The 18,761-nt window shown below is 41.7% G+C and overlaps 1 protein-coding gene across 1 annotated transcript in view; it reads right to left on the bottom strand.

The window, feature by feature from the left end:
- Window positions 1-410: 410 nt before the first annotated feature.
- The window catches only part of LOC128688897 (transcription factor A, mitochondrial), an 80,973-nt gene continuing 62,622 nt past the window's right edge, over window positions 411-18,761 (bottom strand). The window contains exons 5-6 of the mRNA XM_053776925.2: window positions 5,248-5,372; window positions 411-1,855 (exon numbers count right to left, since the gene is read on the bottom strand). Coding sequence (XP_053632900.2) covers window positions 1,759-1,855; window positions 5,248-5,372 — 222 coding nt within the window. The 3' untranslated portion in view covers window positions 411-1,758. The remainder of the gene's footprint in view (window positions 1,856-5,247; window positions 5,373-18,761) is intronic.

Raw genomic sequence — 18,761 nt, 5'->3', positions numbered from 1 at the left:
CCTATTCTATACACTTGCAACATCTGCCACATTGCTCTCCTATCAACTCTATCATATCCCAAGAAAAACAATGTTTTAGTTATTTCTACTGCTATCCTTTGAGTCCTCTTCCTCAGGATGCTACTTACTTACTACTATGTCAACAGGAATAATAGGGGTAATGAATCATGTCCAATGTTTCCATGCAACACAGATTGAAGCCAGGTCTTTTATTTGTGAGCTGAGTGTGCTACTACCGGGCAAGGAGCTATCTTGCGGGGATGGTTATATACCCTAGAAAGGGCCGGACTTTAAAATGAGCCAAGGCAGGATAACAGCATTTAGCATTTAAATTCACATGTGGAGAAAAATGCAGAGAACAGAAGGTGGGTTTTCCAAAACATGAATCCAAGGTAAAAAAAAAAATGCACTGAGATTTTTACAAGGCAAATAATATTTATTATGTAAAAAACATTTATAGTAATGTATTCACATATACAGTAAAGAGACTCAAGTTTGGGCAATAAGAATAATTATCTGAATCAATGAATGCCAGACGATGCAAAGCTTCACTGATTCCATTAATGCCTATTAATGTACTGCCAAGTTAACTTCCACATTACTTTTCAATCATGTGACTTCATTGTTAGCTGATGCTCGAAGTTTTACACATTTTAACCCATTATTGCAACACTTGTATATCATTAAAAACTGAACTACATGGAGTAACTACTAGTAAACATGAACCATGCTTGGTACTCCCTAAATAAATATGTTTACCTTGTTCATCAGTGGGTATTGCCTAAATATGTTTACCGTGTCCATCAATGGGTACTACCTGAATGTTTATCTTGCAATAAGATAGCAGTATACAGATGATATCACAAAACAACCACTGAAAAAATAGTGAAATTCCAAGTGCTATTATGATTTCTCACATTATCAACCCTATGTGAGAAATCACAAAAGCACTTCGAATTTCACTTTTTATTTTCACAGTGGTTGTTTTGCATATGTTTACCTTGTTTATTAGTAGGTGGTGAAAAACGTGTTGCAAGGAACTGCACTAGCGACCCTTGTGTTGCATGGTGGTTGCACATTAGCTGCTCAACTTTCTTCACATCAACCTCACTTAAACATAAACACCTACACTGCTGGCTTGAAACTTACTGTATTTTTAATTAACACTTCTTGTAGTATTTCTTTTCTTTTGTAAATAACAATTAATCATCACTTAATTGACATTAAATTCATTGAAATTTTCAATATATAAAATTTAGTATGTGAATTTAAAAAGCTATAACCTCGCTTTAATTTTTGTCTCAAATATTATAGGTTTAACAAACACATCTAAATTAACATGGGTGTTGCATAAATTATTCAATACATTATCAGGTGATGATTTTTCAAGTCTGAAATATGTGTTCTTATTCACAATTACATGACCCTCCTATTGACACTTTAGTTCTAGACAGTTAGTCTGTTTGAGCATGATATTACTACTTAATTCTTGCAGTACCTCCACTCAACATAATTATTAGTATTTACTTCCTCTGTTTCATATTTTTTTTTCCTTTTTTGTCCTTTTGTACTCATATCTATGTTAGAAACTTAGACATTTTTTTTCTCTCTCTTACCTGCTTCTTTCAATAATGTACCTGAGATTTTTTTTTCCACTTGGCTAATATTTTCTATTTTCATTTTCAGTTACAGCTGAAAAAAACTTACAGCTAAATCTTGAGAAAATGGCTCTTCCTCACTACCACCTTAACCTTGCCACTACTGTTTTTGATGTTTCTGGGATTGTGCAATAAATTTTAATTCGCCCTCAAGCTTACACCTACGAACCAGATCATCTCGGCCATCTTTCAACATTCTGAAAAAAGTTATGGAAAAGTTAAAACAGTTTTCTTATATATACTAAATCATTCCTTAATTTGTTTAACCCTTTGACTGTCACAAGACTCTTTCTGAAACTGACATTCTATGTTGCAAAATTTTTGGGAAAAAAAAAAATGGTAATGACACCAAAAGTACGAAATTTGGTCGAAAACTCCCGGAATTAGGCTCCCACAAAGTTAGCGGTCTCGGGGACATATATGCATCGGTGATTTCGCCGACTTTGAGCCCTGTTTTTGGCCAATTCCGTTGTTCCAATTGACCAAACTCATAGCTATTTCTTTAGAACTCCATTTTCTCTATCAGTTGAGTGCAAAAAACCACCCATTTACCGATTTGAACTACCCAATAAAGTGGTCAGAAATTGGCAATTTGGCCAATTTCACGCAAATTTAAAAAAATGCCAATTTCAAAATAGGGTCCAGAATAAATAATGTAGACATTCTTGGCACTAAAATAACATATCCTCTGTTCATTAGTCACGTCTCTAGGCCCCTCTAATATTACTATTGCTTTCTATTTTGATTTTTTATTCATACAAAAAATACAAAATTTACTGTTATGCAGACTACTGCATTATTGTAAAAGTGGTATAAATAATATCAGTGCACTAGTGAAAGAATACTCGACTCCCCAGTTGACATGTATTGGACGTGTGGTGTGATTTGCTTACTCCTGAACATTGGTAAAAATCGAACATTTCCACTACCTTCAGCTCAATTTTCAGGTCGTTTTCATCGTGAAACTAATCAAAATCATCTCTATATCTGTAATATGTTTTCCATTTTATCATGTGAGACCATGAAAACGAGAATACAATGATAAATACTATACGAAAATATACCTCAAAGTCGGCGTTTTAATCCAAAAAAACAGTCAGTTTTTTTTTCTCATTATGCACTGCATGCTGCAGAATTTTTTTTTATGTGGTGCACATTGACCACACAGACCCATTCTCTCACATGTGGGCCTAACAGCTTTCTCCTGCTTGATTTGAAGCCGCTAGAATTTATGCGTATTAATACGTCCGAAACACTGGCTTGTAAGACGTATATATACGACCAAAACAGTCAAAGGGTTAAGAAGCTAGCCTATATTGCTGGAAGAAAGTTAATTAGACTTGAGTTGTAAAGGTGGCAAGTAGAGTGCCTGCACACTTATGAATAGATGTTTTGGTTCAGGGAGGTCATTTGTATAGTGATGCCCACGGACTTCCAACACTACAGCTGTTGAGTGAATCATAGTGAATGTATTTCCCTCTTTGGTTGTGAAAAATGGTCAATGGGGTAACAAAACATAATATGTATTGTTCATGTTGTATATGAGAATTGCACAGTATGTCTTACCACTGAGCAAAAGAAAGTTCAAAGGTTAATGAAAGACTGAATACAGTAAGAATGATTAAAAGGGAGTTGTGACATGTTTACTGAGATAATAAGAGTACAACAACAAATGTGCAAGCTAAAGACAGGGAATAAATGTTTATGAAATGTGTAGTTTATAATGAAGTGGGGATATGAGAACTGGGTAAAAGTTACTGTTTATGTTCATGAGAATGATAAGTGTAGAGGAGAAAGGTCCTGGAAGGTGTTAAGTACTTTTAATTTTTCTGGAGTTTTAAGCCAAGTGTAAATAATTGTTATAGTTCAGCAAATATGTGAAATATTTGGAAATACTGGGGCTTTTATAATAAAATCTGGCACAAAACTGGGGTATGTTATGTTGAAGGTTTTAGGCAATAGGACCATCATTTGGCCCTTAAATGGCAATAAATTTTTTTAAATTTGCTGCCCATGAAATACATGACATTTTCTCCATCATATATCTGATGCTGTAACATAAAATGAATTTGAATTTGCTTAAATTTGATGCATAAACATATAAAATAACATTACTCACTCTTTCTTTCCTTTTATTTACACAAGGGCTTTTACAGGATTATGTTAAGAGTTCATAACTTGTTTACAAGCTAAGAGCTATTACCTACCCCAGCTTATTTGAAAGCTTTTTTATTGCTATTAAACATGCAAATAAAGAAGAGGAGGAAGTTGAAGCCAGCTGTGAGCCAGCAATTTCATTTGATCAATTCATTTTCGTCAGATCCGAGCCATTCTAGGAATGAATGATCCCAGATGAAGTGATGTTCTTGCTGCCCATATTGTTATATACAAACTATCTTCTCACCTTCCACAAAGTGGAGCCAAGTGTGGTACCTTGACAATATTGGGCTTATACATGAAAAGACCACCCACATCTCTGGTGCTGAAGGTTCTGCTGGAATGACAGATTTATCTAGGCTGGATCCAGGCAAGGGATAAGTCATCTTGCTTAGTTCTCTTTTCTGTCCAGAAATACTATGAGATGGGGAGGAGGAGGAAGGAAGACACTCCAACAAAGTGAACCATGCTCAAGATGTGAGCCCTGAACAGAGTTTTGGCAGTCTCTACTGCTGAGCAGGAATGAGATACACTTTAGCACTGTTAGTTTCTTGGCTGCGTTGTTTGCAAGATTTACCATGTGGCTCTTCATATACAATTTGGAATCAAGCCTCACCCCTAGGATATCAACCTCATCCTTGGGTTCCAACACTCTCTCACTCTTTCTTACCATTCCTCCAGCATTACCCTCATGATACCTAGAGACAATCATCATTTGTGTTTTCTCAGAAGCAAAGGTAACCTGCCATCACTTTTCCCAGGCTGATAGCTGTAAGCTGTACTTGAGGGAAAGGCAGGTCTAATTCCTTGGACTAAAAGCCCCTTTACCGGCATCAATGAACCTCTCTTGAGGGATAGCCACATTATAAAATATCAAAATATTTTATATGGTGTAGCAGTTGTTCACATAGATGAGCTTTTGTTAATTTTTGAGTAACGAACTAAAATATGTGGAAAAGGCTGTAGTGATAATATCTGTTACATCTGTTAATGGTTCTGGCAAAAATATCCCTAGTAGCCAAGTCTCAGATAAAGTCTCCTCAAGAAGAATAAAAGTTTGCTGGATAATTTGAGAAATGTGACTTGACAGTGGTCCAGGACAGACAAACATCGCAATTTTCCTCTCTCAAGGTTGGGTTATTTGTGAAAAAGCATCCTTAACTGGAAAAAGAAGTACTTCACAAACAACTACCATGAAACACACAGGAAAGCAAAGATAAGTGTAAACTGATTATAAGTAAAAGTTTGTAAGATTTATCAGCTATCTTACTTGTGGAAAGAAAACACCAGTAAGCTTACCAGAGTGGAAACCATTTTACAAGCCCCTGTTTCACACCTGTATGACAGGAGAGTGCCATAATACCTCCCTGAGTAATTACTGTCTACCAACCTACTAACTATTGATAAATAAAGAATAATTTTTTCTACTTACTTGACTTCCCACTTCATAAGTTCTTGATTATACTGTTCAAGATTTTCCTTGGCTTTTGTATGATATGTATTCTTTGTTTCTTGAGGTAAATCATGCCACAGTTTTGCTACTCCTGCCATGAAATCCTAAAACAAGAAATACAATCAAATATATTTTTTGCATAAACAGAAATCTTATGAGTCTTTCAGTTAGGGAGAGAGAAATTTATCACAACTTTTTCATTGCTGCTCTGCAGTAATAACTGAGGTTGGGTGTTAATAATGGGGTCTGGTGGGTTATTGCTGCTCTGCAGTAATAAATGAGGTTGGGTGTTAATGATGGGGTCTGGTGGGTTATTGCTGCTCTGCAGTAATAAATGAGGCTGGGTGTGAATAATGGGGTTTAGTGGGTCATTGTTGCTTGGTAGTAATAAATGAGGCTGGGTGTGAATGATAGTGTCTGGTGGGTCATTTAAACTTGTCAGTGAACTTCTGACAAGACATTCAAAGAATAAGTAAAGATGAATGTACTTCTTTCTTTGGGAGGTCACCATACCTTGGTAGGAAATAACCAATGTATATTTTTAAAAATAACTGCATTAAAGGCAGCATATATAGAAAGATCTTGTGTACCACACTATTACTAAGTCCTCTTAAAAATACAAATTACTGTATTACTGCAATGTACTTGTCAAGTGCATTGCAGGGTCTAGAGGCCCTCTCTGAAACTCATTCTCAGGGTCAAAAAATATTTGAAAAAAAAAAAAAATAAAATTCTTATGAAATGACAGAGAATGTTTTTGTGAGTGTTATAGGCAAAAAAAAAAAAAATTGCGATCAATACTTACCGAGATATGAACACACGAAGTTGACAGAAAATGAACCACTTACAGCAACATTGCCGACTGCCGGTCATGTGGTAGTTATTTTTTCTACTTTTTTCTTTTATTTTTTAACATTTTATTTTTTCAAGTGTACTTTTATGGCCTGTGAGAGCAATATAAGATATATTTTGTATATATTCACTCGAATGCTACAAAATAACCGCACAAACATTGACAGGAGAACATTTTCATGTACCTTAGTCACACATTATTGTCTAGAAATATATACATAGTATTTATAGGTCCCAGCAATGTTTTGGATATGTGGGAGTATGTAATAATAATAATAATGTTTCCTTGAAGCATGGTGTAAGACAAGTGTCGCTCCACACTACTGACACAGTGCAGCAGTGGTGACATTTGATAAGCGTGTAATGCCTTGCCTTTATTTGTTTTCACAGTTACACATAAACATGTCTGTCTATCTGTCTGTCTGTTTGTCTAGCTCTTTGTCTAGCTGTCTGTCTAGCTCTCTGTCTGCTTCTCTCTCTGTCTCTCTAGTTGTCTCTCTCTGTCTCAGAGAGTGCCACTTGTGAACCAACAAGTATTACGACCCAGTCTGATTCCTGAGCAAGTGTAAATACGTATTACTTGCCAATCATGCCTTACTATGCATTATATCTACAAGCACAGCATAGCACTTTGTCTGGATTTTTTTGGGTTATCCTAGATAATTTACACTATGTATAATTGTATTTATGTGTACCTGTGAGACAGAGACAGAGATAGACAGAGACGGATATAGATACAGCCAAAGTCAATCAGCCAGCCGGCCAGCCATGTTGTTTACACAAACCCACACTGTCTTCACCACCACAGATGCTCCCTTCCCCACTACCCACACTGCCATCTCCTCTACCCACACTGTCTTCCCCACCACACACATGCAAATAAGTCACTCTGTCTGACTTTTTTGGTGGAAGGTTGATAATGATGTGGTTTTCATCACTATTTCTGGTATCCTGGTCATTACTTTCTCTCACAAACTCCTCAAAACCATTAGATTCATCTTCACTGACACATTAGTCTGCGTTAGAACCATCATCTGAGAAGGGAAGAGTCCCAATGCACTGGAGAGTGAGGTATTCCTTACCACCTAGCTTGGTGACCACTCCCGTAATGCAATGCGGGTGCCCCGATTTTTTTATACTGCACACACTGACCACGCAGACCCATTCTCTCATGTGTAGGCCTACCAGCTTTCTCCCGCTCGATTTGAAGGCGCTAGAATTTACACGTATAAGTATAACACCAACCCTGGCTCTCAAGCCGTACAAGTACGGGACCAACCCTAAAAGGGTTAATAATACACTATCTTACTATAAATGAGTGGTAAAGAGCCAATTCAAAAAGAGTTCATAAAGCCCCAAAAATAATTGTTACAATGTTAAACTGACTTGCTATGAGCTGTTATTTGGCCTCAGCTCATTTCAAAGTCCATCCCTACCAAAGGTATAATATGCCATCACCCTTACAAGATGCAACTTGTAACAGTCAATCAAATACTAGGACATATTTATTAGAAAACGTTTTGGTTCTGGGACCTTGATCACTTCTAACATACATAGGTTGAAAGATATTATATATAGGTGGAGAGTGAAGTGTGAGTGACGCATGGTGACCTGAAGGACGCCATATTGGGATGAGGACGGGTAGACGATGAGATCATGTGACTCTTGTGTTGCTGGGTAGGTGGTGCGTTGCCTGGTTGAGCAACATATATGCTAATACAGTGGACCCCCGCTTAACGATATTTTTTCACTCCAGAAGTATGTTCAGGTGCCAGTACTGACCGAATTTGTTCCCATAAGGAATATTGTGAAGTAGATTAGTCCATTTCAGACCCCCAAACATACACGTACAAACGCTCTTACATAAATACACTTACATAATTGGTCGCATTCGGAGGTGATCGTTATGCGGGGGTCCACTGTATTTTAGAAATTTTGTGGTTCCTAGTGTTACATTCTATTGTGTTGGTGATGGCAATTAGCGAGGCTTCTAGACATGGTTGGCGCCTAAAATCTTGTTCGGTGAAAATGAGTTGTGCCTCATCCCAGTTCATCAAATGCCCCGTCGAGTCTCTGTGGAGGACACAAGCATACCTTAAATCATCTCTGTTACTGGCACTTCGATGCTTGTTCAGATGGACTGCAAGAACTCTGCCTGTTTCGCCTACATATTTCTTGGGACAGAATCTACAGGGGATGGTGTAGACGCCTGCTGTGGAAGTTAGATGTGTGAAGCTGCACCTCGTAGTGAGGTCTTTGATAGATGATGTGTTTATGGTGGAAACATTTATGTTACTCTTAGCAAGTGTCCAGCGAGTGCAACATAAATGTTTCCACCATAAACACATCATTTATCAAAGACCTCACTACGAAACACAGCCCCACACAGGAGTCACGTGATCTCATCGTCTACTCGTCCTCATCCCAATATGGCATTCTTCAGGTCACCATACGTCACTCACACCTCACTCTCTGCCTTTATATAATGTCTTTCAACCTCTGTATGTTAGAAGTGATCAAGGTCCCAGGACCAAAACATTTTCTAATAAATATGTCCTAGTGTCTGCTTACTTGTTTTTCTAAACCAACTTGTCAGTATTTATTACCAAGGTTTATATCATAACAGTCTATAAACACCCAGGAACCTATTTACTGCTAAGTTAACATGGGGCAGCATGTTAAGGCTTATATGTATAACCCTGCCAGGCAATCAAATCTGGGTGCCACTGGTTGTGTTCTGAATGCTCTACCATTGAGTTACTGGTCACCTATTGAGAGGTTGTGTCAGTGTTAGACAAAACCAATATGCCAGCATCAACACAACCTGGGAGTGGCAGCTGGTTTAAATATGTCATAAAATTACCTTAAACTTCAAAGAAATATTCTAGCAGTCTTATCATTTCATAGATTAACAATTATCCTCTTGAATTTTGCTTTCAAGTTAATACATGCTTAGAAATTCCTGTTATTTAGTGAGGGAAAATTCACAAAAAAAAGTGTAGGAATCTTAATATGTAAAGTATCATTAAATATATTTCAGAGTGCTTCATCATTACTCATAGTGACTTAATGAGGCTATTGTAAGTTTTTTAACATAATCTACAGACTTATTTTCAGTCATATGAAGTATAACATGACATAATCTTCAGTTAATGAAGCATAACATGACATAATTTTCAGTCGGTGAAGCATAAGATATATAATCATATCTACTTACTCATCCTCAATGTCTTCTGCTTTTTAAGTCAGTATCAAAGGCTGAACTTAAAATAACATTCAGAGATAACATTTGACTACTGGTTTTCCCCACAAAAATTGAGCAGCAAGGAAAATATTACTAGGCAGCAATAAAATCTAACACATCATCTTTGAGTTTATCACTGGGGAAAGATGACAGCATGGACGAAATACAAATGTAGAGCAAAACTTTTACCGAGACAATATTTTGCCTGCAGAACAAGCTTTTTTCTTATATCAACACAGCAAGTGGTTAAATGTGAGCCCGTGAGTAGTTATGGAGGTGAGGTGTGAGATCATAGTGAGTGGTGGAGTGTTGTAGGTGACCTGCTGGTTGAACCAGGGAGTACTGCAGGTGACCTGCTGGTTGAACAAGGGAGCACTGCAGGTGACCTGCTGGTTGAACCAGGGAGTACTGCAGGTGACCTGCTGGTTGAACCAGGGAGTACTGCAGGTGACCTGCTGGTTGAACCAGGGAGTACTGCAGGTGACCTGCTGGTTGAACCAGGGAGCACTGCAGGTGACCTGCTGGTTGAACCAGGGAGTACTGCAGGTGACCTGCTGGTTGAACCAGGGAGTACTGCAGGTGACCTGCTGGTTGAACCAGGGAGTACTGCAGGTGACCTGCTGGTTGAACCAGGGAGTACTGCAGGTGACCTGCTGGTTGAACCAGGGAGTACTGCAGGTGACCTGCTGGTTGAACCAGGGAGTACTGCAGGTGACCTGCTGGTTGAACCAGGGAGTACTGCAGGTGACCTGCTGGTTGAACCAGGGAGTACTGCAGGTGACCTGCTGGTTGAACAAGGGAGCACTGCAGGTGACCTGCTGGTTGAACCAGGGAGTACTGCAGGTGACCTGCTGGTTGAACCAGGGAGTACTGCAGGTGACCTGCTGGTTGAACCAGGGAGTACTGCAGGTGACCTGCTGGTTGAACCAGGGAGTACTGCAGGTGACCTGCTGGTTGAACCAGGGAGTACTGCAGGTGACCTGCTGGTTGAACCAGGGAGTACTGCAGGTGACCTGCTGGTTGAACCAGGGAGTACTGCAGGTGACCTGCTGGTTGAACCAGGGAGTACTGCAGGTGACCTGCTGGTTGAACAAGGGAGCACTGCAGGTGACCTGCTGGTTGAACCAGGGAGTACTGCAGGTGACCTGCTGGTTGAACCAGGGAGTACTGCAGGTGACCTGCTGGTTGAACCAGGGAGCACTGCAGGTGACCTGCTGGTTGAACCAGGGAGTACTGCAGGTGACCTGCTGGTTGAACCAGGGAGCACTGCAGGTGACCTACTGGTTGAACCAGAGAGTACTGCAGGTGACCTGCTGGTTGAACCAGGGAGTACTGCAGGTGACCTGCTGGTTGAACCAGGGAGTACTGCAGGTGACCTGCTGGTTGAACCAGGGAGCACTGCAGGTGACCTGCTGGTTGAACCAGGGAGTACTGCATGTGACCTGCTGGTTGAACCAGGGAGCACTGCAGGTGACCTGCTGGTTGAACCAGGGAGTACTGCAGGTGACCTGCTGGTTGAACCAGGGAGCACTGCAGGTGACCTGCTGGTTGAACCAGGGAGCACTGCAGGTGACCTGCTGGTTGAACCAGGGAGTATTGCAGGTGACCTGCTGGCTGAACCAGGGAGTACTGCATGTGACCTGCTGGTTGAACCAGGGAGTACTGCATGTGACCTGCTGGTTGAACTAGGGAGTACTGCATGTGACCTGCTGGTTGAACCAGGGAGCACTGCAGGTGACCTGCTGGTTGAACCAGAGAGTACTGCAGGTGACCTGCTGGTTGAACCAGGGAGTACCGCATGTGACCTACTGATTGAACCAGGGAGTACTGCAGGTGACCTGCTGGTTGAACCAGGGAGCACTGCAGGTGACCTGCTGGTTGAACCAGGGAGCACTGCAGGTGACCTGCTGGTTGAACCAGGGAGTACTGCAGGTGACCTGCTGGTTGAACCAGGGAGCATTGCAGGTGACCTGCTGGTTGAACCAGGGAGTACTGCAGGTGACCTGCTGGTTGAACCAGGGAGTATTGCAGGTGACCTGCTGGCTGAACCAGGGAGTACTGCATGTGACCTGCTGGTTGAACCAGGGAGTACTGCAGGTGACCTGCTGGCTGAGCCAGGGAGTACTGCATGTGACCTGCTGGTTGATCTAGGGAGTACTGCATGTGACCTGCTGGCTGAACCAGGGAGTACTGCATGTGACCTGCTGGTTGAACCAGGGAGTACTGCATGTGACCTGCTGGTTGAACCAGGGAGTACTGCATGTGACCTGCTGGCTGAACCAGGGAGTACTGCATGTGACCTGCTGGTTGAACCAGGGAGTACTGCAGGTGACCTGCTGGTTGAACCAGGGAGTACTGCAGGTGACCTGCTGGTTGAACCAGGGAGTACTGCAGGTGACCTGCTGGTTGAACCAGGGAGTACTGCAGGTGACCTGCTGGTTGAACCAGGGAGTACTGCAGGTGACCTGCTGGTTGAACCAGGGAGTACTACAGGTGACCTGCTGGTTGAACCAGGGAGCACTACAGGTGACCTGCTGGTTGAACCAGGGAGTACTGCAGGTGACCTGCTGGTTGAACCAGGGAGTACTGCAGGTGACCTGCTGGTTGAACCAGGGAGTACTGCAGGTGACCTGCTGGTTGAACCAGGGAGCACTGCAGGTGACCTGCTGGTTGAACCAGGGAGTACTGCAGGTGACCTGCTGGTTGAACCAGGGAGTACTACAGGTGACCTGCTGGTTGAACCAGGGAGTACTGCAGGTGACCTGCTGGTTGAACCAGGGAGTACTGCAGGTGACCTGCTGGTTGAACCAGGGAGCACTGCAGGTGACCTGCTGGTTGAACCAGGGAGTACTGCAGGTGACCTGCTGGTTGAACCAGGGAGTACTGCAGGTGACCTGCTGGTTGAACCAGGGAGTACTGCAGGTGACCTGCTGGTTGAACCAGGGAGTACTACAGGTGACCTGCTGGTTGAACCAGGGAGCACTGCAGGTGACCTGCTGGTTGAACCAGGGAGTACTACAGGTGACCTGCTGGTTGAACCAGGGAGTACTGCAGGTGACCTGCTGGTTGAACCAGGGAGTACTGCAGGTGACCTGCTGGTTGAACAAGGGAGCACTGCAGGTGACCTGCTGGTTGAACCAGGGAGTACTGCAGGTGACCTGCTGGTTGAACCAGGGAGTACTGCAGGTGACCTGCTGGTTGAACCAGGGAGTACTGCAGGTGACCTGCTGGTTGAACCAGGGAGTACTACAGGTGACCTGCTGGTTGAACCAGGGAGTACTGCAGGGAGTACTACAGGTGACCTGCTGGTTGAACCAGGGAGTACTGCAGGTGACCTGCTGGTTGAACCAGGGAGTACTGCAGGTGACCTGCTGGTTGAACCAGGGAGTACTACAGGTGACCTGCTGGTTGAACCAGGGAGTACTGCAGGTGACCTGCTGGTTGAACCAGGGAGTACTACAGGTGACCTGCTGGTTGAACCAGGGAGTACTGCAGGTGACCTGCTGGTTGAACCAGGGAGTACTGCAGGTGACCTGCTGGTTGAACCAGGGAGTACTGCAGGTGACCTGCTGGTTGAACCAGGGAGTACTGCAGGTGACCTGCTGGTTGAACCAGGGAGTACTGCAGGTGACCTGCTGGTTGAACCAGGGAGCACTGCAGGTGACCTGCTGGTTGAACCAGGGAGTACTACAGGTGACCTGCTGGTTGAACCAGGGAGTACTGCAGGTGACCTGCTGGTTGAACCAGGGAGCACTGCAGGTGACCTGCTGGCTGAGCCAGGGAGTACTGCAGGTGACCTGCTGGTTGAACCAGGGAGTACTGCAGGTGACCTGCTGGTTGAACCAGGGAGTACTGCAGGTGACCTGCTGGTTGAACCAGGGAGCACTGCAGGTGACCTGCTGGTTGAACCAGGGAGCACTGCAGGAAGCCTACTCAACACTACATTTTGTGTAGACTGTTTGTTTTGAAACAGAAGAGCAAAGGGTTAGCTAAGAAGGCGGCTCACTGGTTCGGCTCCGTGGTATTCTGTGTGCAAATTAGGGCAGCTTCCAAGCATTTTTGTCATGTCCCCATCAGTGCTAATTCCACATCTTTCCAGGACATCAAATATGAAGACTTGTTTGTGTATATAACACAGACATTACTCATGCATTCTGGTCTTCTTGCACCCTAGCTACTGGACTACTGGATGTCTTGCTTATATACTTCTTGGTGCGGATTCTGCAAGGCATTAAGTAGACCCCTGCATTGCCATGGTCTGAGTGTTTGGATTTATATTTGGCAAGGTTTTAACGGTATTAGATGTTATGAACGTGGCTCTTACATTAATCTTTGAGCAAACTGGTGTGATGTATTATGAAGTGTGGCCTGAAGGAAAGATAAGTCTTTTATCAGTGTTCTCGTCTTTGAGCATGGGGATTGTTTTGTATACAGTACTTGGTTCCTGCATAAGGTTATTTTTACTTGTGGTTTCATATTGGTGAGCACAAATAGGAAGCATGTCTGTCATGTGCTCAGCAGGTGGAGGATCAAGTCTCCATCACATCTTGTGCTGAATGACCCAAATGGGTTTAGTGCTTGTTGGTTATGGTAAACCCTGAACTTGAAATGGCAATTGATTAATGAGTGGGATATCGAAGTAAGAATAGCATCTGTCTTCTCTTCAAGAGTGAACTGCTTAGAAGGTTAGATTGTGTTGAGGTTATTTCTGAAGTTGTCAAGGTTGAATCTTCCAGGAGCCATATAAGAATATCACACACATGGTATATCCATGTGACTGCTTTTAGTATGAAGTCAGGAATATGTGCAGTCTCTAGTGATTCTGTGTATAGGTTCTATAGACTTCTGTCTATAGAAAGAACCACTGAAGAAAAGCAAATGAAATTTATATAAAGCTACATAAGCTCCACAAAGTTCTGGCAGGGTATTGGCAGGTTCATGTCAATTCTCTATTTTCAGCAAACTAAGTAGCTTGATCAGTAGTGACTCCTATATACAGTTCAGTGATGTCAAGGCTGGCCAGTTACTTGCTTTTAACACTGATGTCATTATTCTTGTTACAGAGTAGGTCCTCTGAGTGGCAGCGCAGCAAACCTTTAGTACATTCCGTAATAAGAAGCACCCAATTTAACAGAACTATCCTATTAAGTGCACAGAAGTCAGCAATTCAGCCAATTTTACACTACTTTCAACAAATTCCATTTTAAAAACAGTCCAAACCCAACACTGTAGGTATTCCAGCAACTAAAGTAACCTTCCCTCAGTTCATTAATCACACCCCCAGGTCTCCATTTTGAAACCATTATCAAAAAAACTTTCTTCCACTTTTTTGGCCTATAAATCATAACCAAGAATACTTAGCCATTGTTTAAACCATCCCAATAATTATAATTGAAGATGATCTAGTAAAAACCCACTGAACAAACCTGAGAGAAGAGTGGGTCCCACATTTCCCATGGAAGTGTGCCCAAAATCGACCATTTATTGCCAATCTGATGCCTATTTCAGACCACTTCCTGTCTTACCAACGCTTTTCCTTTAGACTAAAATGTCTTCCAGTGTATCCACCGGCATCAAGAAACAGTCAATAAAAGCATGAAAACCATTCTAGAAAATGCCCCAAATTTACAATTTTTATGCACTGTGTGAGGCAGGACTTTGTTTATACTGGTCAAACCCACTCTCTCATGTCTAGGCCAGAGTTTGCCACTCACAGTAAATTTAAGGATGGTGTGAATAATGTGTACATACAAGTATATCATGGATGTATCAGTATGTGATGGCAACCTTAGGAGTTAAAGAAATAAATGAATATTGAAGGAACAAATGAGCATGAATGGAATAAGTCAGTATACAAAAATAAAAGAAAAATGTTAAAGGAACAAATGAGTGTTAAAGAAATAAATCAGTGCTATTTGAAGAATAAACAAACAGTAAAGAAATAAATGAATATTAAAAGAACAAATGACAATAATAAGCAATCAAGACATAAATAAATAAGCATTTCAGGCATAAATAAGAGTTTGTGAAAATGTATAATTTTAAGTGATAACAGCAAACCCTTATTACTTTTCCTTTTATATCCATGGGGAAGTGGAATAAGAATATTTCCTCCGTAAGCCATGCGTGTTGTAAAAGTCAACTAAAATGCCGGGAACAATGGGCTAGTAACCCCTTTTCCTGTAAAGGTTACTAAAAAGAATAAGAAGAAGAAAATTGTCAAAGTGGGAAGTCTGAATGTGCATGGATGTTGTGCAAATGATAAGAAAGAGATGATTGTGGATGTTATGAATGAGAAGAAGCTGGATGTCCTGGCTTTAAGTGAAACAAAGCTGAAGAGAGAATGGAGCGAAACAGAATGGCTTCAAGAGTGTATCAGTCTGTAGTGGAAGGAAGGCGGGGTAGGGGTCGGCCTAGGAAAGGTTGGAGGGAGGGGGTAAAGGAGGTTTTGTGTGCGAGGGGCTTGGACTTCCAGCAGGCATGCGTGAGCGTGTTTGATAGGAGTGAATGGAGACAAATGGTTTTTAATACTTGACGTGCTGTTGGAGTGTGAGCAAAGTAACATTTATGAAGGGGTTCAGGGAAACCGGCAGGCCGGACTTGAGTCCTGGAGATGGGAAGTACAGTGCCTGCACTCTGAAGGAGGGGTGTTAATGTTGCAGATTAAAAACTGCAGTGTAAAGCACCCTTCTGGCAAGACAGTGATGGAGTGAATGATGGTGAAAGTTTTTCTTTTTCGGGCCACCCTGCCTTGGTGGGAATCGGCCAGTGTGATAATAAAAAAAAAATAAAAAAAAAAAGCTGAAGGGGGTGGGAGAGTTTCAATGGAGAGGAATAAATGGGATTAGGTCAGGGGTTTCAAATAGAGTTAGAGCTAAAGGAGGAGTAGCAATAATGTTAAAGGATAAGTTATGGCAGGAAAAGATGGACTATAAATGTATTAATTCAAGGAATATGTGGAGTAAAATAAAGGTTGGATGTGAAAAGTGGGTTATAGTAAGCATATATGCACCTGGAGAAGAGAGAAGTGTAGAGCATAGAGCAGAGAGAGAGATTTTGAGAAATGTTGAGTGAATGCGTGGGAAGTTTTGAACCAAGTGTGAGAGTACTTGTGGTTGGGGATTTCAATGCTAAAGTGGCTAAAAATGTTGTGGAGGGAGTAGTAGGTAAATTTGGGGGTGCCAGGGGGTAAATGTAAATGGGGAGCCTTTAATTAAGCTATGTGTAGAAAGAGATTTGGTAATAAGTAACACATATTTTATGAAAAAGAGGATAAATAAATATACAAGGTATGATGTAGCACTTAATGAAAGTACAGTGGTCCCTCGTTTTTCGTAGTTAATCCATTCCTGGAGTTGCTACTATTATCGAAATCTACGATTTGTGTATCAATTTTCCCCATAAGAAATAATGTAAATACAATTAATCCGTTCCTGACACCCAGAAGTACTAAAACAAAAAGATTTTTTACATGAAATATAGATGTAGTACATAAACAATACAATGGGAAATGATAAATGAAACATTAACAGCATAACACTTACCTTTATTGGAGATTCTTCTTAGTCTATGGGAGACTGGAGGAGGAGAGAGATTAGATTGTTTACAGTTTGGAAGGGGAATCCCCTTCCAGCAACACCTCAGGTACCAATTGCTTTTCTGGGGTTGCTTCTCTTCTCTGTTTCTTAATGCCACTAGGACCACCTTGAGAGCCACTGGAGTCTTGTCTCGCAAAATAACTGTGGAGAGAGCTCTGTTTCTGGCGTCTCTTTAACACTTCTCTAAAATGGCCCAAGACTTTGTCACTGTACATGTTGCCAACATTGCTTGCAACAACCTTGTCAGGGTGATGTTTCTCCATAAAGCTTTCCATCTTACCCCACATAGCAAAAATCTCTTTAATTTCTGAAGAAGGCACCTTCTTCCATCTCTCTTCCTCCACCTCTGCAGCAAGATTCTGAGCTGCGATCTGTTGCTGTTCTTAAATTCAATCATATTTCTCACCTTCTTTACCACAGGCTTGGCACTAGGAGCTTTCTTTGGAGCCATGGTAGCTTATTTAGTACAGTGGACTCCCGCTTAACGATCACCTCCCAATGCGACCAATTATGTAAGTGTATTTATGTAAGTGCGTTTGTACGTGTATGTCAGTACTGGCACCTGAACATACTTCTGGAATGAAAAAATATCGTTAACCGGGGGTCCACTGTACTTGCAAGCAATAAAATGAGTGGAATATTATGAAATATTTCATAGGAGCACGTGAGGGGACCTTCGCTCACTGGTAAACAATGCCAGACTGGCTGGGTAGGGAGGCCGCCCCGGCTCACACCGTGTGTACGCGTCCCGGACGAACTACTATTCGCGAGTCAACCTATGGTTAGCGAGCCCATGTTTATACGAAAATATCCCTATGATTTCCAAAATCTATGATTCCCGAGAACTACGAAAAGCGAGGGACCACTGTAGTTTGTTAGATTATGTATTGGTGGATAAAAGGTTAACGGGTAGGCTCCAGGATTTACATGTTTATAGAGGGGCAACTGATATATCAGATCATTAGGTAGTAGGTTGGTAGACAGCAACCACCCAGGGAAGTACTACCGTCCTGCCAGATGACTGTGAAACAGAAACCTGTAACTGTTTTACATGATGGTAGGATTGCTGGTTTTCTTTTTCTGTCTCATAAACACGCTAAGATAACAGGGATATCTTGCTACTCCTACTTACACTTTGGTCACACTTCACAGACACGCACATGCATATATATATATACATACATCTAGGTTTTTCTCCTTTTTCTAAATAGCTCTTGTTCTTTTTTATTTCTTCTATTGTCCATGGGGAAGTGGAAAAGAATCTTTCCTCCGTAAGCCATGCGTGTCGTATGAGGCGACTAAAATGCCGGGAGCAATGGGCTAGTAACCCCTTCTCCTGTATACATTTACTAAAAAAGAGAAGAAGAAAAACTTTATAAAACTGGGTTGCTTAAATGTGCGTGGATGTAGTGCGGATGACAAGAAACAGATGATTGCTGATGTTATGAATGAAAAGAAGTTGGATGTCCTGGCCCTAAGCGAAACAAAGCTGAAGGGGGTAGGAGAGTTTCAGTGGGGGGAAATAAATGGGATTAAATCTGGAGTATCTGAGAGAGTTAGAGCAAAGGAAGGGGTAGCAGTAATGTTAAATGATCAGTTATGGAAGGAGAAAAGAGAATATGAATGTGTAAATTCAAGAATTATGTGGATTAAAGTAAAGGTTGGATGCGAGAAGTGGGTCATAATAAGCGTGTATGCACCTGGAGAAGAGAGAAATGCAGAGGAGAGAGAGAGATTTTGGGAGATGTTAAGTGAATGTATAGGAGCCTTTGAACCAAATGAGAGAGTAATTGTGGTAG

The sequence above is a fragment of the Cherax quadricarinatus genome, chromosome 29, assembly GCF_038502225.1.
Source record: "Cherax quadricarinatus isolate ZL_2023a chromosome 29, ASM3850222v1, whole genome shotgun sequence".
Taxonomy (NCBI): Eukaryota; Metazoa; Arthropoda; class Malacostraca; order Decapoda; family Parastacidae; genus Cherax; species Cherax quadricarinatus.
This window is presented reverse-complemented; position numbering and strand designations above follow the sequence as displayed.